The sequence below is a fragment of the Octopus sinensis genome, linkage group LG10 (assembly GCF_006345805.1).
Source record: "Octopus sinensis linkage group LG10, ASM634580v1, whole genome shotgun sequence".
Taxonomy (NCBI): Eukaryota; Metazoa; Mollusca; class Cephalopoda; order Octopoda; family Octopodidae; genus Octopus; species Octopus sinensis.
The window spans coordinates 86,884,371-86,907,074 of NC_043006.1; the positions used below are offsets into that span (position 1 = coordinate 86,884,371).

Sequence of the window (22,704 nt, forward strand, 5' to 3'; positions counted from 1 at the left end):
AGGAACTCTAATGGACCAACTGATTGATGATCAAACCATTAATCAAGCAATATATTCATTAATTTGTTAATTACATCAACTAATAATTATAAGAAGTGAAATGCAACCAACCCATGTGATTTTGTTAGTAAAATGACTGTTCTAAAATACAGCAACATCTGTTTCAACACATGATATCACATCAAGATACTTGAAAATTACAATGTAACAAGATTATCATGAAAATATTGAAATTTTTCAATCAATATACAAAAGAGAACTGGAAAAGATTCGTAGACAATTGCTTTAATCTATGAAATGAAAGCACAGAGAAATTAAATGAATTTAAAATATGACTTAATGTAATCAGTAATAACATTCAATTCACTATGGAATAGTCAAGAGAAACCAAGTTTTTAGATAGTTTAATAATGATATTCAACAACTGAATTGAAACAGACATATAATACAGATCTACAGGCTCGAAGCAATATCTACTCTTTACTGCATGTCACACAAAACACTCTAAAACAAATATTCCTTTCAATCTAGCCAAGAGGATATGACAGTTGAGTTGGACAGAAATACACATAAAATCCAACTTCAAGAGCTTAAAGATATATGACAGACACTATTCAGCTGTGTTAATAGATGATGGTATACAGTTTGCCAAGACAATTGATGTCCAAATACTTATAGAAATAAAACAAAACAACACACCAGAATCGAATATGATACCATATGACTTTAGTCACTGTCCTATAAACTTCAGGAGCAACCTAGATTATTCTTAAAAATGTACCAATACTGCAAAGATTAAACAGACTCTCCAAACACATATACATATAAAAAAAAAATGAAAACTTGAAATCATTAAAGAGAGTATGGACATATTGTTGTCTTTAACTGTTTCAGTATTTGGACTACACTACAGCTCTACTGGGGCACTGCCTTGCTGTGGGTTTTTAAACTCTCATTCTTATTTTATCGGCCTCTTTTGCCAAGCCATTAAGTTACAGTAACATAAACAAACCAACAGTGGTTGTCAAACAGTGGAGATAGGGACAAACACAAAGACACATGCATGAACACACACAAACATATACACAAAAGGTTTGCTCACGGTCCCTGTCTAAGGCATTGGACAGCCTGGTCCTGTAGTAAAAGGCACTTGCCAAAGATGCCATGCAGTGAGACTGAACCCAAAACTATTTGTGTGCAAATCAAGCTTCTCAGCCACACAGCAATGTTTGTGCCTATGCCATATCATATTCAATAGCAATAGAACTAATAGTGAAAAATGTGGGCAACTTAGCGGTAGAATGTGTCTTAACTTCTCTGAAAGCAATGAATGCCATAAAAATTTTACTTTACTTCTGGAAACCTAATTTGTATAATAATTTGTTTGGTATGTGTAGAGAATTATATAGTCAAACAGGAATAAACTTTAAAAAAGAACAAATGACACTGCACTGCGAGCAAATTCAATTTCCAGGCTACAGACAACTATCTCTGTGAACATATAACTATATGCACTGATAATCAGCAATGGAATTTTAAAACTTTCTTGTATATTGCTATACAGAACATTTAAACAATAGCAGATCAATAAGATGTCTCCTTTCATTGAAAAACAACAACTGGATTTAAATAAGCACATTTAATTAATATATATTTAGTAATATTGTTATTATTAGCTCCCCTGTTACTGTTAACAGTATCTATTTATCAAATTATAACATCATCAAGGACAAAATCATGAATATCTTTAAAAAGGTGAAATCAGTTGATTACATGTACATTTCATTTGTATCAAAGTTTTATTGAAGCATTCAATGAATCTTTGTTTCTATTTCATTAATATATTCACACACAGACACACATATGTATGCATACATATATGTATGCATACACACACACACACATAATATATAGAGAGAAGGAGACAGATATTCAGAGAGGATGAGTTATGTGATAAATCTGATTTAATCTTATTTTTAATATTTCAACAACCAGCTCGATCAATATTTTCAACAAAGTTTAACTCAGCTGGGCCATAGATCTCACATTCAGTTAATACAGCAAACAAAAAACATTTCTAATCACATTTTAGTAAGTTATGGTCTGTTGTGCCTGAAAAGCAATCGATAGGATTTTTCAAACCAATTTCTAATACTTCACATACACACACATATGTGTGTTATATATATATCACCGTGATCACCATGACTAACCAGGCTATCAGATGTTGCTACACATCGCTGGTCACAATGCACTTCACATTGTTTTAGCTTTTAATGATGCCACCCCACTTGCTAAGCGAGCAGGCCAACAGAAGAAAGAGTGAGAGAAAGTTGTGGTGAAAGAGTACAGCAGGGATCGCCACCATCCCCTGCCATAGCCTCGTGGAGCTTTAGGTGTTTTCCTTCAATAAACACTCACAACGCTCGGTCTGGGAATCAAAACCGCGATCCTACGACTGTGAGTCCACTGCTCTAACCACTGGGCTATTGCGCCTCCACATATATATATATATATATATATATATATATATATATATATATATATATATATATATATATATACACACACATGCACACAAACACACAAATATCACCTCATAGATATTTTCTTAAATAGATAAGCCCTTAAAATTTAACTGGTTTCTTAACATCTCACTTCAGTTATTCTGTTCCATCAATGGTAACATGTCTGAGATAACCTTGGATTGTATCCTACCAGCCACAAAACAACACAATGTTCCATCTCACCATATCTAAGACTACCTTTCTCTCATGTTAAGAATGTACACACACAAACACATATGTATGCACAGGTCTTTTATCTTTTACTTGTTTCAGTCAATGAACTGTGGTCATGCTGAGGCACCACTTTGAAGTTTTTAGTCTAGCAAATCAACACCAGTACTAATTTTTTTAGGCTGGGACTTAGTCTATTGGTATCTTTTGCTGAACTACCAAGTTACAGGGATACAAATGAACCAATACTAGTTCTCAATTTGTAGTGGGGGAGAGACACAGAAACATACACATATAGTTAGACATACATGCACATGTATATACTATGGGCTTGTTTTAGATTCGGTCTCCCAAATCCACTCATGTGACTTCAGTCAACCCAAAGCTATAGTAGATGACACTTGCCCAATATACACAGAAAACCACAAAATTGGAGACTGTAATGGTAAATTATTTAGTTGCATAATCTTATTTATGTTTTGTTATCAATAATATCTATAGCACAAGGAAAGGAATCTTATAAACCAATTACAGAATCAAATCTTCAGAGATTGCCTAACAAATGTATATAATTCTTAAGATCTATAATTGGTATTAGACAGTGTTATAATATCAAATACAACTACTCTGTTAAGAGGGGTCGAAAAACTTACTTAAATATTAAAATGGTAAAGGCAGAGAATTTTTCCCTATCATAGTAGAGAAGGAATAAGTCATTTCTTTCCTTATTGTGTCTATAGTAATGCCTGGAGTTAGATTTCAAAGCTGAAAGCCAGTCATTCTCATCCATCCATCTGTCCGTCCATCCATGGAAAACAGGCTGTAATAAAAGTGCCACACACTTGGTAAATGCTCTAAACTCTGTGGTTATGAAGTGAACTTCTACACAACTGGGACACAAACAAACACACTCAAAGAATTTCATGAGTGTCATGCATGAAACTCTCAGCCTTTAAATCAGTTTTGTAGCATTCTGCTGAGATTAAACTATACAAACGTGTATGTGTATGTGTGAGAAAGATAAAGGATGGGGAAAAAGAGAGAAAGCAGTAGAGATTTACTAAGTGTTGTATATTAGAATGATAAAGCTTTCTTGCAGCCTATAAATGTACATCAGATTACAAAATGGATGAGTGGACTGGAGTTTTGTTAAGGTCAAAGAGCCTTAAGGTTAATCTAGCAAAAGCAAAATAAGTGGGAAACAAGAAAATTAATAGGACTCTCTTCCTATCAAGTAAATGGCCTTACTCAGTGTGTAGGAAAGGCGTAGGTAGAAATTTCCCTACAGTGTACCCAATGCAAGCTAAGGACACACAGGGGTGCAATGGAATCATATGAAGGTTAACAAAGAAAGTAGTCATTGCATGTGGAAGATGTGCAGAGGCTATAAAGACTAAGGACAAATATGAAATAGACTTTCTCAAATTCCCAAGAGACCTCTAGAGGAAATAGATGGTATCTGTTGCTCAGGTGGCCTAATTTGCAGTGGAGAAGAATGTTCTGAAATTATAGCTGCTAAAATAAAAATAAAGTAGAGGCAGTTTAGAGAGTTATTACCTCTGTTGGCAACAAAATCTCTCTCTTTCTCTCTCAGAGTGAAAAGCAGATTGTATGCCGTTTGTGTATAAGAAATAATGTTACATGGTAGAGAAACATGTGTTTTGCATGCAGAGGGCATATGAAGGCTAGAAAGGTATGGAACTTGTATGCTACATTGGATGTGCAATGTCAGTGTGGTTGTACAGCAAAATGCAAATGTGTCAAGAGAAAAATTAGGCACAAGAGGAATTAAATGTAGTGTGCAAGAGAGAAGACACTAGAGATTTGATCATGTTATGTGTATAGATGAGGCCAAAATGCTGATCACTCACAGTGGATGGAACTTATATAAAAGAGAGACCTGGAAGACATGGGACAAGGTAGTGAGAGAAAATCTCAAGATGACAAGCCCCATAGAGGAAGAGACAAAGGACCAAGACAACTGGTGATTCACTGTGCTTGAAAAGACCCATCCATCATGATAACCTCAAGATGTTAACCTTTCTTAGAGAACTCAAAAGGCTAAGAGGATTGGCAATATGCTGTGCTCAAGAAGACCTGTCCACCATGGTGAAAGTGAGGTCCTGAATGTATTATACTTAAGACTGTAGGCGCTGGGCCCAACACACAATTTATCCATGTCAGTTCTCTCCTCACACATACACCTCAGCATCCTGACACTGGGGCCTGACACAGTTCTGCAGCCTGTCAGGTCCTGTCAAACTGCCCAACCCATGCCAGCATGGAAAGCAGAAATGAAATGATGATGATGATGACAATACATATATACTTGTTTCAGTCATGTTGGGGCATCACTTTGAAGAATTTTAGTCAGGTGAATTGATCCCAGTACTTTTTTTTAGCTTTTTAAAGCCTGATACTTATTCTATTAGTCTCTTTTGCTGAACCACTACGTAAACACACCTGCACCAGTTTTGCCTTTATGTGTATGTACATACATATATATATATATATATATATATATATATATATATATATATCAGAATGTTTTGCATAATGAGATATAAAACCAAGTCTGTGTAGATATTAGAACATTTATACTTAGAAGGTCTTACAGCTGTTTCCAGGATATTTATTAATTATATCTCTTCATCCAAGACGGTTTGAGAGGATGGTTAAGTAATAGTTAATTTAGATAGGATACAAAATAGAGAGTGAGGTTGAGGAAAGAAAATAGATGCGAGTTATGTAGGGATATTGAATTTGCAGACCCATTTTTTTAGGTAGAATGGTATGTACGTAAGATTCCAATACCTTATGAGAAAAATCCAACATTATTGAAAATTGCTCATTCCAAGAATAGAGTTTATACACAATGTAAGATTCCAATACCTTATGAATATATATATATACTATTTAATCTGACTGTTCTCACAGTAGTTCCTGCAATGGCCCTAACAACAATCTGTATTGGGCTTAGTCTTCCACATTGCATTCATCAGTGACATGGAGAGAAAAGACTTCATACATGGGCATCTGTTTGTCTTTCACTGAAAAAGCCTTTCTCAGGCCTATGCCTTGGAGGGGTAATTCCTAGGTGCAAAAACCTATGAACTGTGTGGTGAGGAGCATAGAAAGAGAGAAGTACGCAAGAGAAACAGAAAGAAGGTAGGAAATTGGTAGAGTCAGTAGAGCATCAGATGAAAGGCCTTGTGGTATTTTTCTGATGCTCTGTGCTGCTCTGATTTTAAATCCCGCTGCAGTTAACTTTGCCTTTATTACTTACTAATGGATAAATTTTACAAACAAAATAAAATAAAATAAAACTTAGCCATGGAAACTAATGAAAGTAATAGTCCTTATTTTGAATGAAAAAAAAAATAAAATTCAAATCATATAAAACTATTTCATTATTGGAGCAGCACAGAAGATGGAGAAATTAATTAGGAATGAAACAAAGGAGAAAAGAAAATATGAAAATTCTAAGAGAACAACTAAATTTTATGCTGAAAATATATTTTGTAGCATATGCAGAGAGAAAAAGTCACTACATTTATCAATTAAAACTAAAGAATCAACGTTGGAAGAATATGAACAACTTTTATTTATATGAAAAAAAAAAAAATCCTTATTAAAATTAACTTAATAACTGTAAAATAATTAACATCAAATAAATAACTTATACAGTAGCTAATTTAATTTCAGTAAGAATAATAAATTAATTGAAACTCTTTAAATTAAAATAAATTCATTACTGGACTACATAAGGTGTTCATAATGAAGTGTTTATAAGATGAAACCTGGTGGCTTTAAAAAGAAACACAGGCTAAAAGCGAGTGAAAAGATTATGAATGTAAAAATGAATTAATATTATGGCTATCTGAAATAAATCATAGATTTATCATTTAATTTAATATATAATATTAAGTGTGTGAGTATACATGCATACAGCTAGATAGATAGACTTATATTATAATAATAATAACGATAATGAAATTATTGGATACAGGCGCAGGAGTGGCTGTGTGGTAAGTAGCTTGTTTACCAACCACATAGTTCTGGGTTCAGTCCCACTGCATGGCACCTTGGACAAGTGTCTTCTACTATTGCCTTGGGCTGACCAAAGCCTTGTGAGTGGATTTGGTAGACGGAAACTGAAAGAAGCCCGTCGTATATATGTATACATATATATGCATGTGTGTGTTTGTGTGTCTGTGTTTGTCCCCCTAGCATTGCTTGACAGCCGATGCTGGTGTGTTTATGTCCCCGTTACTTAGTGGTTCAGCAAAAGAGACTGATAGAATAAGTACTAGGTTTACAAAGAATAAGTCCTGGGGTTGATTTGGTCGACTAAAGGTGGTGCTCCAGCATGGCCACAGTCAAATGACTGAAACAAGTAAAAGAGTAAAAGAGTAAAGAGAGAGAGTGCTCAGGTGCACCACAACTTGTCAAAAGTGCATATAGAGAATATGCAGTAATGTACAAATATCTGGAAAGTGAACAATGTATGAGTCAGATACATGCTTGTGTGTGTATGGAGGGGAGAAAATCAGGTGTAGTGCTGGCGAATCTCAGAAAGCATGGAAGTTTTGAAGGATGCAGTGCTCCGACAACTAACAACTGACACCGGCAGTTTGTTCCATGCTTCAGCAACTCTTAGCGTGAAAAAATGTTTCCGAAAGTCATGGGAGCTGTGCTGTTTTCTGACTTTGTAAACATGTCCACGGATGTTAGACAGGTGGAGTTTGAAAAGGTGCTCAGGGTGATTGTTTATATCATCACCATCATTATCCTTTAATGTCCATTCTCCATGCTGGCATGGGGTGGACAATTCAGGAGGAGCTGGTAAGTCAGAGATACACCAAGCACCATTTGTCTGTTTTGATATGGTTTCTACATCTGTACAAAGTGAACTGAGTGCTTTTTATATGGCATCAGCACTGGTGTTTTTTACCCAAGCGCTTTTAACATGGAACCAACACACATGCTTTTTACATAGCACCAGCATCTATTACTTGGTTGCTGAATATGTGGAAATTTTTTTCCAAAATTAGATGGTTTAACATATAGCTATTATTTATTTAGTGCTTTTGTATGTAATTATATTTACATATGTATTTTTATTGTAATGCATATACTTATCTGAAGTTGAATATTTCCAGGTTTGCATGTTAAGCTCTTGACACTATATTTGCTGATAATTTTAATTTCCTGACCCAAGAAAATACTAAGCATATATTTTGCTCCATGTATTTACATTTAATTCTGCATTGATATGCAACACATAAAACAAAAGCAATTTTAACAGGAATGTAAATTATTCAGCAAGATCTCCAAGGGAGACAACCCTTCTTGTTCTACAGTTTAGTTTTCTCATGGAAAGATGTCTGCTAGACCCAATACACATGCAATGCAACATAGAGCTGGTCATAAAAAAAACATGAACTTACCAGTTCAGTTCCAGTAACACTGTTACTATCACTGAAACTTGCTGAAAAATTCAGTTTCATTGGAAACTGAAGGTGCTTAAACTGAAATAGCATATTTGATGGGATAAAGAGAATGTGTTAAATAAAAACAACTTCCTTCACACAAATAGTTATAATGGTGGTTTTTGTGAGATAAGAATTTTGACAATTACTTTGTACCATTACAGAGTTTCGGTACATCCATATTTTGCTGCTACATATCGGTTCCTCCAACATTCAAGTTGCAGATTGAGTGGTAAGGATACCATTGAGCTGAAGAGAATAGAGAAACTCTGATGGATAGTTAATAGCATTGACAACTACAGATTTTAACCCCCTACACCATATGGATTGGACTGGTACTTGTTGAATGATGGTAACACTAATATCCTGTACAGTGGGATTTTGGGGAGCTTGGATGAGCTATTTAGAAAGCCACTCATTGTATCTATAATTCTGTGAGAGGCCAGAAAAATTTTCAATACCATTTCTTGAAACATATTGATGATTATATTTCACAACGTTTGGTCAATGTCACTTTGTGACTGCTCTGAATTGAAACAAAACTTTTATAAACAGAAATACTGTGGCATCTCTTTAGTGCAGCTCTCATGAGTAGAGAAAATGTAAATTTCTTTGTAGCTTGCTCTCAACTCATCAGTGAGTGTACATATCCTTGGTATGATTGGCAGAGTTTGTCAGAAATAACCAGAGAGCAAGACTGTAACTCCACCCTTGATGTTGGTGTTGAGATATTGTAAAGTGAGAATAAGAGATTCTAATGTGTGCTCATCTCACACACTCAGCTTGGTCTACTTCTGGATATCTGCATATCCAAATCCTTTGCCAATATTACAAGTTGCAAGGTTGAGTGGTAGCTTAAAATTAGAATGAGCGGTCCTGTTACCTGTGTACAAATTTGCAGCAATTCTAGCTAAGTCCACTGCAAAAGCCAACTATTTGAGTGAACAAACTTTCTAGCAAGATTAGGTTGATTAAAAAAGTGTTTTTCTGTTACACCAAAAGTATCATGTAAAACTTTTCTTCTTGCAGAGGTTGTTGCCAATTGTTTGATTCTTGTTAAAATATATATATATTTTTTTTATCTGGAATCAAGATTGATTCACTTTGGTAGACATTCTATTCTAGTCGAATGTTAAGGTTCTGGGTTGCCTGAAAAATTTTTGCTTAAGAGTTGCAGGTGCACCTTGCTTTGAAATTAGAAGTCAGCACTGAACAGCATCCTTGTCAGTCAGGGAGTGCACACTATTTTCAATGAGGAATAGTTCTTGTATATGTGCTTTTTGACACTTGATTAGCTTGATACATTTTCTTCTGCCATGCTTTTCTGATGAATATGCCATAGTTGCTGAGGACTGGATGGTGAACAGGCATAGAAATGATAGTAAAGAGGCTCTTTGTTATGCTTGGGAATGTGATACTACAGTGCTTTCTAAGTTAACTGTTCCAGCTGTGTCATCTTCTAAGAAACAACTTGAGTGACAACCTTTATTTTGTGCATGTAAATACATAACAAGTGACTATTTTGATGTCCTAAAGTAAAGATAAACCATAGGTATTATGAAGGAGCGATCTGATAGAAGCTTCTACACAATATTTTAATAAGTTTCAAAATTCGAAAAGGTTAGTAAAATTCTTCATGAAAAAACCCATACTTTCAAAAGTTAATACAGAGTTTCAAATTCCACAGTGGATAGAAAATAAGATATTCTTTCATTTAGATTTTGGATTTGGTTTGCAAGATTCTTTATATGAGTTCGTGTGTTGAAGCATATTCTGTTGTGTCTAGGGAGTGTCATTTTCTTTTTGTGCCTTATAATGTAACACACTCACCGGTAAAATTTCCACTTATTTCTTATTTATATTGTCCAAAAATTTTCGTTGCATCTTGCAACCTTTTCAATAGTGAAGACTAATGAAAAGGTTGCAAGACGCAACGAAAATTTTTACCGGTGAGTGTGTTATATTATAAGGCATAAAAAGAAAATGACTCTCCCCAGACACAACAGAGTATTCTTTCATTGTTTCTAATTTAAATTTGTATGTAATGTTAATAATGAATTATTTGTACTCTCCCAATATCTATAAATAACTTTAATGATATTTGAAATTATGTACTAATTTTTGAAGATATAACTTTTAAATGTGAAATTTTAATAATCACAACATGCCACATACATACCATCAACACACACATAGCTACACACACATGAGAAATGAAAATATACAATATGTCAAGTAGAAGTTATAGACTTTTTCACTTTTGAAGTTGAAATTTCCCAGTAAGCCCCGTGTTTCCACTTGACTGACGAGTGAAAATACACAACTCAGTTAACTCACTAGGAAATTTCACCTTCAAAAGTAATTAATACATGAAAGGTGTGTGTGTGTGTGTGTGTGTGAGAGAGAGAGAGAGAGAGATTAATTGATTGAAAATATAACTTTATACTGTTTCCACATATTGAATTTTTCATATTTTAAAAAGTAATTCTAATATTTCCATATTAAGATTTTTGTCATTTTACAACTTATAAATATTCTAACCTTGCCCAATAATTATTACTTTTCCTCAGACGACCTTATGGACAGCTTCTCGAAAGCTTTACAGGACTTTGAACCTGGCCATCAGCCTGGAGAATTCAATGTATTGGGCCAAGCCATTGAACATCTCTGTCCCTGTTATTATGATCAACAACTGAGCTGAAGTTTGTGCATGAGTTCTCCTACCTTGGCACAAACATCATGGTCAGTCTCTTCTTAAATTTATCTTCATCATCATGATTTAACGTCCGTTGGATGGTCTGCCCAGGAAAGGTATGCTGGAAGACTGCACCAGACTCCAGTCTGATTTGGCATGGTTTTCTATGGCTGGATGTTCTTCCTAACACCAACCACTCTGAGAGTGTAATGGTTGCTTTTACGTGCATCTGGTATGGGTGCCATTTGTGTGACACGAGTATCAGCCATGACTGTGATTTTGCTCAGCTTGATGGGTCTCCTTCTCAAGCACAACATAATGCCAAAGGTCTTGATCAATGCCTCCATGAGGCCCAACACTCATAAGGAACTTAGCCACTTGACAAATCAGAAGAGAAACTTGCAAGAATGACCTGAAGTCTGTGAGAATAGTAAGTTGATGATAAACATTAAGTTTCCAGTCAACAGAACCTTCATCTTCAACAACACTGGTTTTTTAAAGCAGTTTTAAAACCTGAAATTAATTTTAGATATCAAGTGAACTGATTCATCAATTATAAGCTCCTGGTCTTTTCTAATCTACTCAGTCTTTTTATCTTCACAGCGAGCTACTTACACTATGCTTCAGATAGGAGTATCCACCAAATCCCTATTGTAAGGGGATCCAGCTTCCAGCAAGAGAGTACAAAGGTAATTTCCATGTTTGTTTCAAAGTTGCCTGCAAGAGGCATACAGTTACACTGGGAAGTAGGAGAACATTTCAATTGAAATCAATCTTACAGGAGACTGGAACTTAGTGATGGTTTAACAAAAGAGGGAAGCTGTGGTATGCCGCTAAAGAAAAGTTCGCTCTCAAAAGAAAAAAATGAAAACACCTCAAGGAAAATACTGATCATCATATCATTCGAATGTAACCACTACAACCATGACTGTCACTCTCATATGTGTCTCTAGAATCACAAAAGATGCTGTACTGCCAATACTGATTGAAGCAAGTCTTTAAGGGAGAAGAACCATTGGTTTATTAGACAAACAAATGTTATAGTATGAGCAACAGTAGTTGATTGACTGAATAAGACAGAGCAAGGAATAAAATTCCTTGTGGTGCTTAATTACGTCACCTCTATATTCTAGAACATAATTTCTACAATAGAATACAATATGAGACACAATGAATCAGAGTATCAGTGGCTACATTACATCAAACTAACAGACTTTGATATCTAATTATATATATTATTATTACAATATGATAATAAATGGAACATAATACAATCTTGTATGTATTTTTTTTAATGGCTGTAATGATTTTACTCTGTGTCATTGTTTTAGTCCAAACACATAAACTCAGCTGAAATCACTTGCTAATTAAAGGTGACTCATGTATAATAAGTGCTAAAACACAAAAACCTATTTAATAAAAATATACTTCAAACAGATTCCGTGTTCTTCTACAAGCAAAGATTAGGACAAAGCTATAAATTTGTAGGTGAGGGGTACAGTTTATTGAACTGACTGCATTACATACATGGTATTTAACTGATCAAACCTGAGCTAAGTCTCTCTTAGATTACAACTTATCCTTTTAGAAGGTGAGAGCTACATTGGATGATGTAATCATGGGAAAAACTATATAAAGCCCATGTAGTTCAATGTTAACCACTCATGTGCACATATTTACATATGTGCACATGTGGACAAGATTTATTGAGAAAGTCTGGCAGTAGTTCTTGTATACAACTTTCCTCTTTCCATGCCACTGATGCATATCCAAGAGGAGGACTTTTTACTCTTTATTCTTTTACTTGTTTCAGTCATTTGACTGTGGCCATGCTGGAGCACCGCCTTTAGTCAAGCAAATCGACCCCGGGACTTATTCTTTGTAAGCCCAGTACTTATTCTATCGGTCTCTTTTGCCAAACCGCTAAGTGACGGGGGACGTAAACACACCAGCATCGGTTGTCAAGCAATGCTAAGGGGACAGACACACAAACACATACACACACATGCATATATATATATGTATATATTTATATATATATATATATATATATATATATATATATATATATATATATATATATACATATATATACAACAGGCTTCTTTCAGTTTCCGTCTACCAAATCCACTCACAAGGCATTGGTCAGCCCAGGGCTATAGCAGAAGACACTTGCCCAAGGTGCCATGCAGTGGGACTGAACCCGGAACCATGTGGTTGGTTAGCAAGCTACTTACCACACAGCCACTCCTGCGCTACTCCCTTGAACTGGTACTTTTTCATTGATATTTTTAATCATCTTTTATAATCCTTGAAAGGATTATAGACAAAGTTGACCTCAGTGGGACCTGAGTGCAGAAAGCACTCTGATAACACTTTAATAACTACCAGTTCACCATCATTAGAAATGCTATATCAGTAATGTGACGGTCATAAAAATATGGCAGTCATGACTGGAAAACATTTGATCATAGAACCAATTTTATTTTACCCTACAGTTTTTGAATAATGGCATCGTTAGTTACTATAAGCCATGAGTCAATCATTGATTCACTGCATTTCTGATGGTGAGAGGAAGTGTCACCATTTCATTGCCTTGTTTCTGTTTCTCATAAATGTTTATACTTTTGGACAAAATATGTATTCCTCTGCGAAAGACACATAACAGGGCTTCACACAATTTTGATCAACCTGATTCCACTTGCATGGTATTGGTCAATCCTAAGTTATTGTAGAAGATACTAGCCCACAGTGAAATGCAATGGGATTGAACCCAGAACCATGTGATTATAAACAGGACTTGTTAACCACACTGGCCAGTCTATCTGTTCATGACTGATCTGGGGAAAACAACATCAAGAAATCTGAATGTATTGTGATTTAAGCAAGTTCTGAACAGAGAGCATTGAGAGATTAGGCCCAACCTTATAAGGATCTTGTAATTATTGACACTCTACATCACCCCAACACTTGTCTATATAAGATTTTCTAAGACTTTTCTCACAGACTAAATTTTGAAGGATGGTGTGGCCTGTTTGATCAAATGCAACAATACTTAACTAATATTTATTCAATTAGCCATGAAGGATGAAAGATAAAATTAACCTTAATGAAAACTGAACTCACACTGTAAAGAGATACAATAGAATACCACTAGGAATTTTGTCTGATGCACTACTAATTTGTGCACAAACCAGTAAAGTTAATGAATTTATTTTCCCTTTTTCTACAACATTTAATTAGATTGTGAAAAATATCTTAAAATCAAACACTCTCTAAGTATTATTATTCATTTTGTTTTAAATTTATTTCTCCATATATTAAATTTTATGGTCTGTCAATGGTCTTTTGATATACTTTACAAATTAAACTAATTTATAGTGATAAATTCATAGTGAATACAGGAATATATCAAGCTATTTTTAATTATATTTTACTTCTTTATTATGTTAAATATAAAATATTGTTCACTTTAATTAGTTATAAAATTGCAGCTGACTGAAACATTAACGACAACCAACCAAATGGTTAATGGCATCAATTTTATAAGTCTGTCACTGATTCTGTATTTCTAATCTGAGAACATCCAAGCATCTCAAAGGTGTCCCAGTCCAGTTAGCAAGTTAGTTCATTCCCACCAGCCATAAATAGTTAGCAAATTATTACTGTTAGAAGAGGAAGCACCCCTAATTATTTCTTTCATTTACACAAAGACACCAGTTTGAAAAAGGACATTAAAGATATAAAGATAGGAAAAAGCAGCAGGACCATTATGAGTAAAAGCTGGAAAACTGAAAATATTTGGGAGAGTAGGCAGAGACTAATCACTCTCATAGTCAATCAGGAAATAAAAGAAGGTATTAATACCCAATGATTTTCATAGCAGTAACATTATTAACTGGTACAAGAGCAACTACAGATGCATCAAACTGACTGACAAAAGTTCTGAAAGTTACAGAAAGAATTACAGAACAGCTAATTAGGAAGATAAGTGTAGCTCCAGTTTGTGCCAGGATGGAGTACTTCTGATGCCCTCTTTATAGTGAGACAATTACAGAAGATTTTAACTAACATCAAAATGTCTGGTAGGGTTCCATGAAATGGAGTCTGTTAGCCATGAAGAAAACTGAATACAAATGGCTTGTGAGAACCTTCAAAAGGTGATAATGAATTTGTCAGTAAGAACTTTAATATGTTGTAGGTATTTCTCAGGATTTGGTTCTTGACTACTGCCACCAATTTATGATTAACCTTTTGGCCAAGCAGAAAATTTCAAAACTCACTGCCTAAGGGAACTGTAAACCTAATTTTTATAGTATTGCTTTAAAATGTAAAGGAAAAGTTTGAAACATGGAAGCAGAGTTAAAATCTAAAAGGCTAAAAATATTCTAGCAAGGACATAAGTCATAGCTTAAAAGAAAAAATATAGAAGCCTACTGCCACTTATCGTGGCACTAGGTTTGATATTCCATAAAGTCCTAAGTAAATATTCCATACTGTGTAATCAATATACACTCAAGGTACAGAAGAGGTACAATAGAGTCACAGGCAGATTGACAGAGAATGTAGTTTTATATATATAGCAGCTATGCAACAGTTGTTAGTTCTAAAGGAATTCATGAAATGAATTGTTTTAATTTCATGGTAGAGTTCACAGGAGAAGGTAACACTTTTTATTTGTATTAGTAAAGGTGTGTGTTCTGAAAGCATAGAGGTTACAGTAAGGGTTGGGTGAAAACAGTTAAGGAACTATTACATTTACTAAGAAACAAGGAATATTTGATGCTTTTGCAGAAAGTACAATGTTGCATGGCAGCTAAACATGAACATTGAATGTGGAAGAAATGCAGTGCATATGCAAAGGCTGGAAATAAATGAGGTGCACATTATCCCCTGGTGTGTAATGTTTGTGTATGTAAAGAGTAATAACAAGTAAAGATTAGCTGAGAAGAACTGGATATGTTGGAGAGAAGACTGAATTGGTATGGACATAAAATTCACATAGTGAATGACAGTTGGGTAAAGAAGTGACAAATGATCCAATTGAAAGTAACCCTCAGAAGAGTAAGCTAAAGAAATGGTGAAGACTGATATCAGGTTGCTAACTGGATATCGTTACTTCAAAAGTTTATTGTATTTAAATATGTTGATATTCTACTAAGTCAGAACTTTTCTGTCAATTGATGTATATATATATATTCAATTATTTTTCTTTTATTCATTAATGATTATGTACATGCATAACTGCAGAGAGAGAGAGAGAGAGGGAGAGAGAGAGAGAGAGAGAGAGAGAGAGAGTGTGTGTGTGTGTGTGTGTGTTATTGGTCAGTAGTTCATATTTCAGCAAAAAAAAAAAAAACAGTACACTCTAAAAGAGAAATTGAGCAGTTATATTTTTATAATGTTGAGTAGGACATTCTTGGTTATGATATGCAACCAGTCAAAAGGTTACCATTGTTTTCTCCCTTTCTATTGTTGGGGTGAAACCAGTGATTTACAGTTTAGGGCCAAAATACCCAATGGTTGTTGGATCCAGTTTGATGATATCAACCCCTCCTGACCAAAGCTTCATCCACTTTAGTAAGTGGAATAGAAGCATCTTCTTCCAGTTGTTAACAATAACATAATATATATGAGAATCACAGAAAAACAAAAAAAAAATGAAAGTTTCTGAATTTTGAAATGTAAAATTAAAATAAACAAAAGCAGAGCTGTATTCCTCACCTGATGGGCAAACTCATGAGCAATCGTTTCAATTACTAACATTCTTAATCTCACAGTCTGAGATGAATCAAACAGTAACTGGGTTGTTCTGAATGTTATGAGACCCCAATTCTCCATAGCACCTTGTTCAAAGTCTGGTATGGCAATCAAATCTGCAAAAGAAGAAACAAATATGTAAGACAAAAAAACCCAAAAAACTTAAGAAACTGAAACCGACAAAAAATTTATTAATACAGCAGAGTCAATCCTTTCTTGTTCAATGTCAACCAAGCATCTACACACATATCTGCTAGGCCTGGGCAAGAACTTTTGAAGAACTAGCAGTTGTTCACACATGCAAGTCTTTCCTCTCTATACTTTGGTGTTTGGTGGAGTCCCACCAAATTGGATCAAAACAACTTGGGACCAGAGTCATTTTAGAGATTTGAGTGGTTATACTTGTATATTGTTGCATAGTATATTCCTGGTTATGATATATAACCAGTCAGAAAGTTGTTGTTGCTTTCTTGTCTTCTATTGCATCCATGAAACCAATGGTTGCTTTCTGAATGTTTATAAACCATAACAAGATATATACTATTTGCATCCATTCTCTACAAAAAACATGCTCATGTCACCTCACAACACCAAAACCGAACTACTCACCTCAATGGACCCTGCTTTCTTTAGCAGCATGCCAAAACATGTAAGAGAGCAAAAAGCTCTCATAACATTCAAATGGCTCCAGATAAATATTTTCAACAAATTCCAGATAAACCCCCTACACCTGAATGTAGCTCTGCAAACAATAACTTTTTACTTGCATGGGCTGAAATAAATACTGGCAGACATCTTAATCATCAAACAGTTCTGTCAATGCACTACCCTGGAGTGATATCATTTTGGTAATTCTAAAAGGGATAAAATACAAAAGTTACCCTTAACAGTATTTGAACCCATAGGGCAGAGTCAAAACAAATCCTGTGAGGCATTCTACCTATACTCAAATGACACTGCCAATTCACCACATTTAAAGAAATAATCATTATTGTTTTATAAATGCAGGACAATAGAAAGCAGAGAGCTGGCAGAATCATTTGTGCAAGAGGCAAAATGCTTAGCAGCATTTCTTCCAGTTTTACCCTAATACCCACCACCTGAACATCCCTGTCTGTATACCAGTGTGTGAACTCCTTTCTCATCTTATATATTTACCCTGACTGTGTTTGTATTGACAATGTTTCCATGGAGTACCCAACTATAGTTATACTGGGAATAATGAAGCACAAGATATTGGATTACAAGTTGCCCCCACATGCCTGAATACTACCCAATCAAGTATGCACAACGCTTGGAACAATTAACTGGGTTGCACGTAATTATACACTCTTCTAAACAATGCATTGTGCTTCCCCTATGATTGCCAACTGAACAGGCTTATTGACTTACAGGACAAAATGAACCTATATAATATTTTTGGATAATCTACCACTGTTTAGTGACTACCTGTGAACTTATATGCTGGTGTGCAACAACAGGTAAGCGTATGTGCTCAGGGGTAGGAGCAATGTTGCTTTAGAAAGTGTTTGTCATTTGACATAATAGTGGGTAATATGCGGTTATCTGTTCATGTGTGTATGTACCCATATGCATGCTGTGTACATATATGTCTGTATATGTGTATCTGTATGTCGCTGTGGATCATGCCTATCAGCTGACGTCACTCCTTTACTCTTGTGAGACATGAACTCTTTACAAGCATCATGTAAAGGTCTTTGAAAATTTTCCTCAGGAGTGGCTGTGTGGTAAGTAGCTTGCTTACCAACCACATGGTTCCAGGTTCAGTCCCACTGTGTGGCATCTTGGGCAAGTGTCTTCTACTATAGCCTCAGGCTGACCAAAGCCTTGTGAGTGGATTTGGTAGATGGAAACTGAAAGAAGCCCGTCGTATATATGTATATATATATATATATATATGTGTGTATGTTTGTGTGTCTGTGTTTGTCCCCCTAGCATTGCTTGACAACCGATGCTGGTGTATTTACGTCGCCATCACTTAGCGGTTCGGCAAAAGAGACCGATAGAATAAGTACTGGGCTTACAAAGAATAAGTCCTGGGGTCGATTTGATTCGACTAAAGGCGGTGCTCCAGCATGGCCGCAGTCAAATGACTGAAACAAGTAAAAGAGTAGATGCCTGACACATTCTGAATGTTGGCTTGTCCTTGTAGACTCCAGGCACAGAGATCTTGAAAGAATCCAACATCCTGAGCATTGAGGTGATGGTGCACAAGTACCGTTTACATTGGACTGGACAACTTGTTTGAATGAATGATCAGAGGATGCCTAAGCAGATCCTATATGGTGAACTTGCTTGGTAAAAGCACTCCTAGCCAAGACAATTTAAGGATTGAGTTAAGTCTTCATTGAAAACTTGTGAAATATGGGAGGTGAATTGGGAAAGAAAAGCTTGTAATTGCCACCAATGGAGGACATAAGTAAAGATGGGATTGGGTATTATCAAAAATACATGAATTTTTCATGCAGAATTTAAGTGAGTAGCGTAAAAATGCATGTGAATATTTAGGCTTGGTGTAGTGTATGTGGACATGGTATACTGGGACGTTAATGTATGTGAGTGTTAGCATGAAGGGTAGGATGTACTACATTTTGCACACCACTGACAATGGAAATTCTTACCAACACATTCTTTGTTTGTTAGCCAGAAAGCAACATGTTTATGGTTGCAGAAAGCTGCTACCATAAACTTGACACCAGCCTCCTTAACCTTGTCTTAGAACAAGATTTCTTGTACTGTAACTGTTATTCTTGCTATTAACAATTTTTATTATTGTTTTATCAATGTTATTCTTGTGGTCTCTGGAGCTGGAATTGTTGTTGTTGGGGTGGTTGATACTAGAGTTATCTTATCTCTTTCTTTCTTTTATATACATATGGGAATGGTTGTAAGCATGGAAAAGCTGCCTTGACCTTCTCTTCTACTACAGTGTATACAGTTACTCCACTCTGTTCAGCTACTCCATTAATGTTGTTGATAATTTGCATAATTGGAATACGCTGAGCACTTAACATCATTCTTTGTTCAACACTGACGAGAAGAATTAATAAGATTTACATAATATTTCAGCAGGCAGTTATGTAACCATGGCAAGTAATTTGATGAAATGCACATGTTTTATAAAACATAAGACTGCATATATGTTGTTTGTATTTTAATATATACATATATATATGGTTTTTGTTGACATGAAGAGAGCTTTTAACAGGGTTCCTGAATCCCTTATCTAGTGGTGAATGCGGAAACTAGGGATAGACAAGTGGTTAGTGAGAGCTGCATAAGCCATCTAGAGATTTAGTCAGTAAGGGGAGGGTTGGCAATGAATTCAGGATATAATTAGGGGTTCAACAAGGATCAGTCCTCAGCTCCCTCTTATTCATCATAGTTCTCCAGGCAATATCAGAGGAATTTAAGACAGGCTTCCCCTGGGAGTTCTTCTATGTTGAAGACCTCATTCTAATAGTTGAATCGCTATCAGAACTAGAGAAGAAATTTCAGGTGTGAAAGCAAGGTCAAGAAGTGAAGGGCCTTAGAGTTAACCTAGCAAACACCAAAGTCTTAGTAAGAAAAAAAGGCATAAGTAGAAATTCCATAAGATGTACCTGGTATAAGCTATGGACACCCAAGAGGTGCAGTAATATAAGAGGAAGGTTAACTTGGAAAATAGGCTTGTGTGTGTGGAAAGTGTATAAATACAATAAATGCTAAAAACGTAGAGAAAATAGACTCTATCAAATGCCAGCATGGTAAGCTAGAGATAGTTGATAGCTTCTGTTATCTAGGCGACCAAGTCACTAGTGAAGATAGATGTTTCAAGAGCATAGCTGTGAGAATAAGAATAGGCTGGGCAAAGTTCAGGGAGAGCCTACCTCAGTTGGCAATGAAGAGCCTCTCTCTGAGTGAAAGGCAGATTGTATAATGTTTATGTGCATATAGCTATACTACATGGCAGTGAAACATGAGCTGTGACTGCTGAGGGCATGTGTAAGCTTGTAAGAAATGAAGCTAGCATGCTTCACTGGATGTGCAATATCAGTGTGCATGTACAACAGAGTGTAAGCATCTTAAGAGAAAAATTGGGCATAAGAGGCATTGGATGTGGTGTGCAAGAGAAACAACTGCATTGGTATAGTCATACGATGGGCATGGATGAGGACAGCAGTGTGAAGAGCTGATTTCTATCTTTAGAGGAAACATGTGAAAAAAGTAGACCCAGGAAGACATAGGACGAGGTGATGAAGCATGATCTCAGAACATCGGGCCTGAAGGATGTAATGACTGAGACCTTTGGAGATATGCTGTGCTTGAGAAAACCTGTCAAGCCAAGTGAAATCATGCTCATGGTCGATTCTGATATCACATACCTGGCATTTGTACTGGTGGCATATAAAAAGCACCTTTTTCCAGTGTTGGGCCTCATGGAGGCTATATGGCTGATATCAGTGTTGTGTAATTAGCACCCATACCAGTGGCACATAAAAAATGCCTTTCAAGTGTCGAGCCTTATGGAAGCAATGACAAATGGCTGAGACCTTTGGCAATATGCCACGCTGGAGTAGAAAACCCATGAAGCCAAATGAAATAATAATTGTGGCAGATACTGGTGTCATACAACTGACACCCATGCTGGTGGCACATAAAATCACCCATTAGGCTCTTGGAGTGACTGGTGTTAGGAAGGGCATCCAGCTGTAGAAACCATGCCAAATCAGATTGGTGCAGCCCTTCAGGTTACCTGCCCCGGTCAAACAGTTCACCCCATGAGCAGCATGCACAACAGACATTAAATGATGACGATGATGATGATATAAATACACATGTTAGACTTCCTATAGTTTCCATTTATCAAATTACTTATCAATTCCATAATATAGATCAGAGAGTTGCAAAACGGTTCAGTCCCATTACCCACACACACACATATATATATATATCTTTTTTTTTTCATGGAAAATACAATGTTAAATGTTTTTTCTCTTATTGGTGATTCTATATAGGATAGATTTAATTCTTTCAGTCAGCTGCTGGGATAAACGCTAACTTTTGTATTTTGCTTTGTTTAGGTTTTTATTCTCAGTTAACCCTTTCAATACCAACCTGGTTGAGACAGCTTCTGGTTCTATGACATGATATAAATGGGTACATTTAAATTAAAAATCTGTGTAATTAAGTGCTATGCAATGGATATCATTACAAAGTGTACTTAACCACACAGATATATATATGTGTATATTTATATATATATATATATATATATATATATAAATATACACATATATATACACATATATATATATACATATATATATACATATATATATATACATATATATATATACAACCCATGCTAGCATGGAAAACGGACGCTAAACGATGATGATGATGATGATGATGATGATATATATATATATATATATATATATATATATATATATATACATACATATATATACATAAATATATATGTATGTGTGTGTGTGTGTGTGTGTGCATGCACACACATTTATCTATTCTAAAATATATCAACTTGTATATCATGAAATCATGCATGTAGATAAAGATACTTGAAAGTGAAAAAAAGATATCTCAAAAGAATGCAATTTGTAGCCAGTGATAATTTAAAAGTATATCTTCCATAAAGGTGAAGAAGCAATGAATAAATTAAAGTTATATCTTCTATAAACAAGAAAGAAGCAGGGAATAAGCGTAAACCATTAACAATAGCCAGTAACGAATGGACTTAAGTAAAGCAGCATTTCATAATTAGCCTTGTTTTTCTGTCAATAAGGAAGTAAAACATCTTTGAGTGTTTCTTCATTTACTAAACAAGTCAGACTAAAAGACCTAGCATACAGTATGTTTTCCAAATTCTATCGCCATTAATATAAGTTTTTCATTGTTTGGCCTTGTCTATGTTACTTAAAAAGAAAAGAAAAAACTCAGAAATACTGCATTGCATTAAAATATTAAAAAATTTTTTTTATTTCAGTTGCAATAG

The 22,704-nt window shown here is 35.2% G+C and overlaps 1 protein-coding gene across 1 annotated transcript in view; it reads right to left on the bottom strand.

Annotated features, from left to right (window-relative positions):
* The window catches only part of LOC115216696 (endoplasmic reticulum aminopeptidase 1), a 1,296,444-nt gene that overhangs the window by 396,162 nt on the left and 877,578 nt on the right, over positions 1-22,704 (bottom strand). Inside the window, exon 6 of the mRNA XM_029786223.2 lies at positions 16,650-16,801. Within this exon, the coding sequence (XP_029642083.1) occupies positions 16,650-16,801 (152 nt within the window). The remainder of the gene's footprint in view (positions 1-16,649; positions 16,802-22,704) is intronic.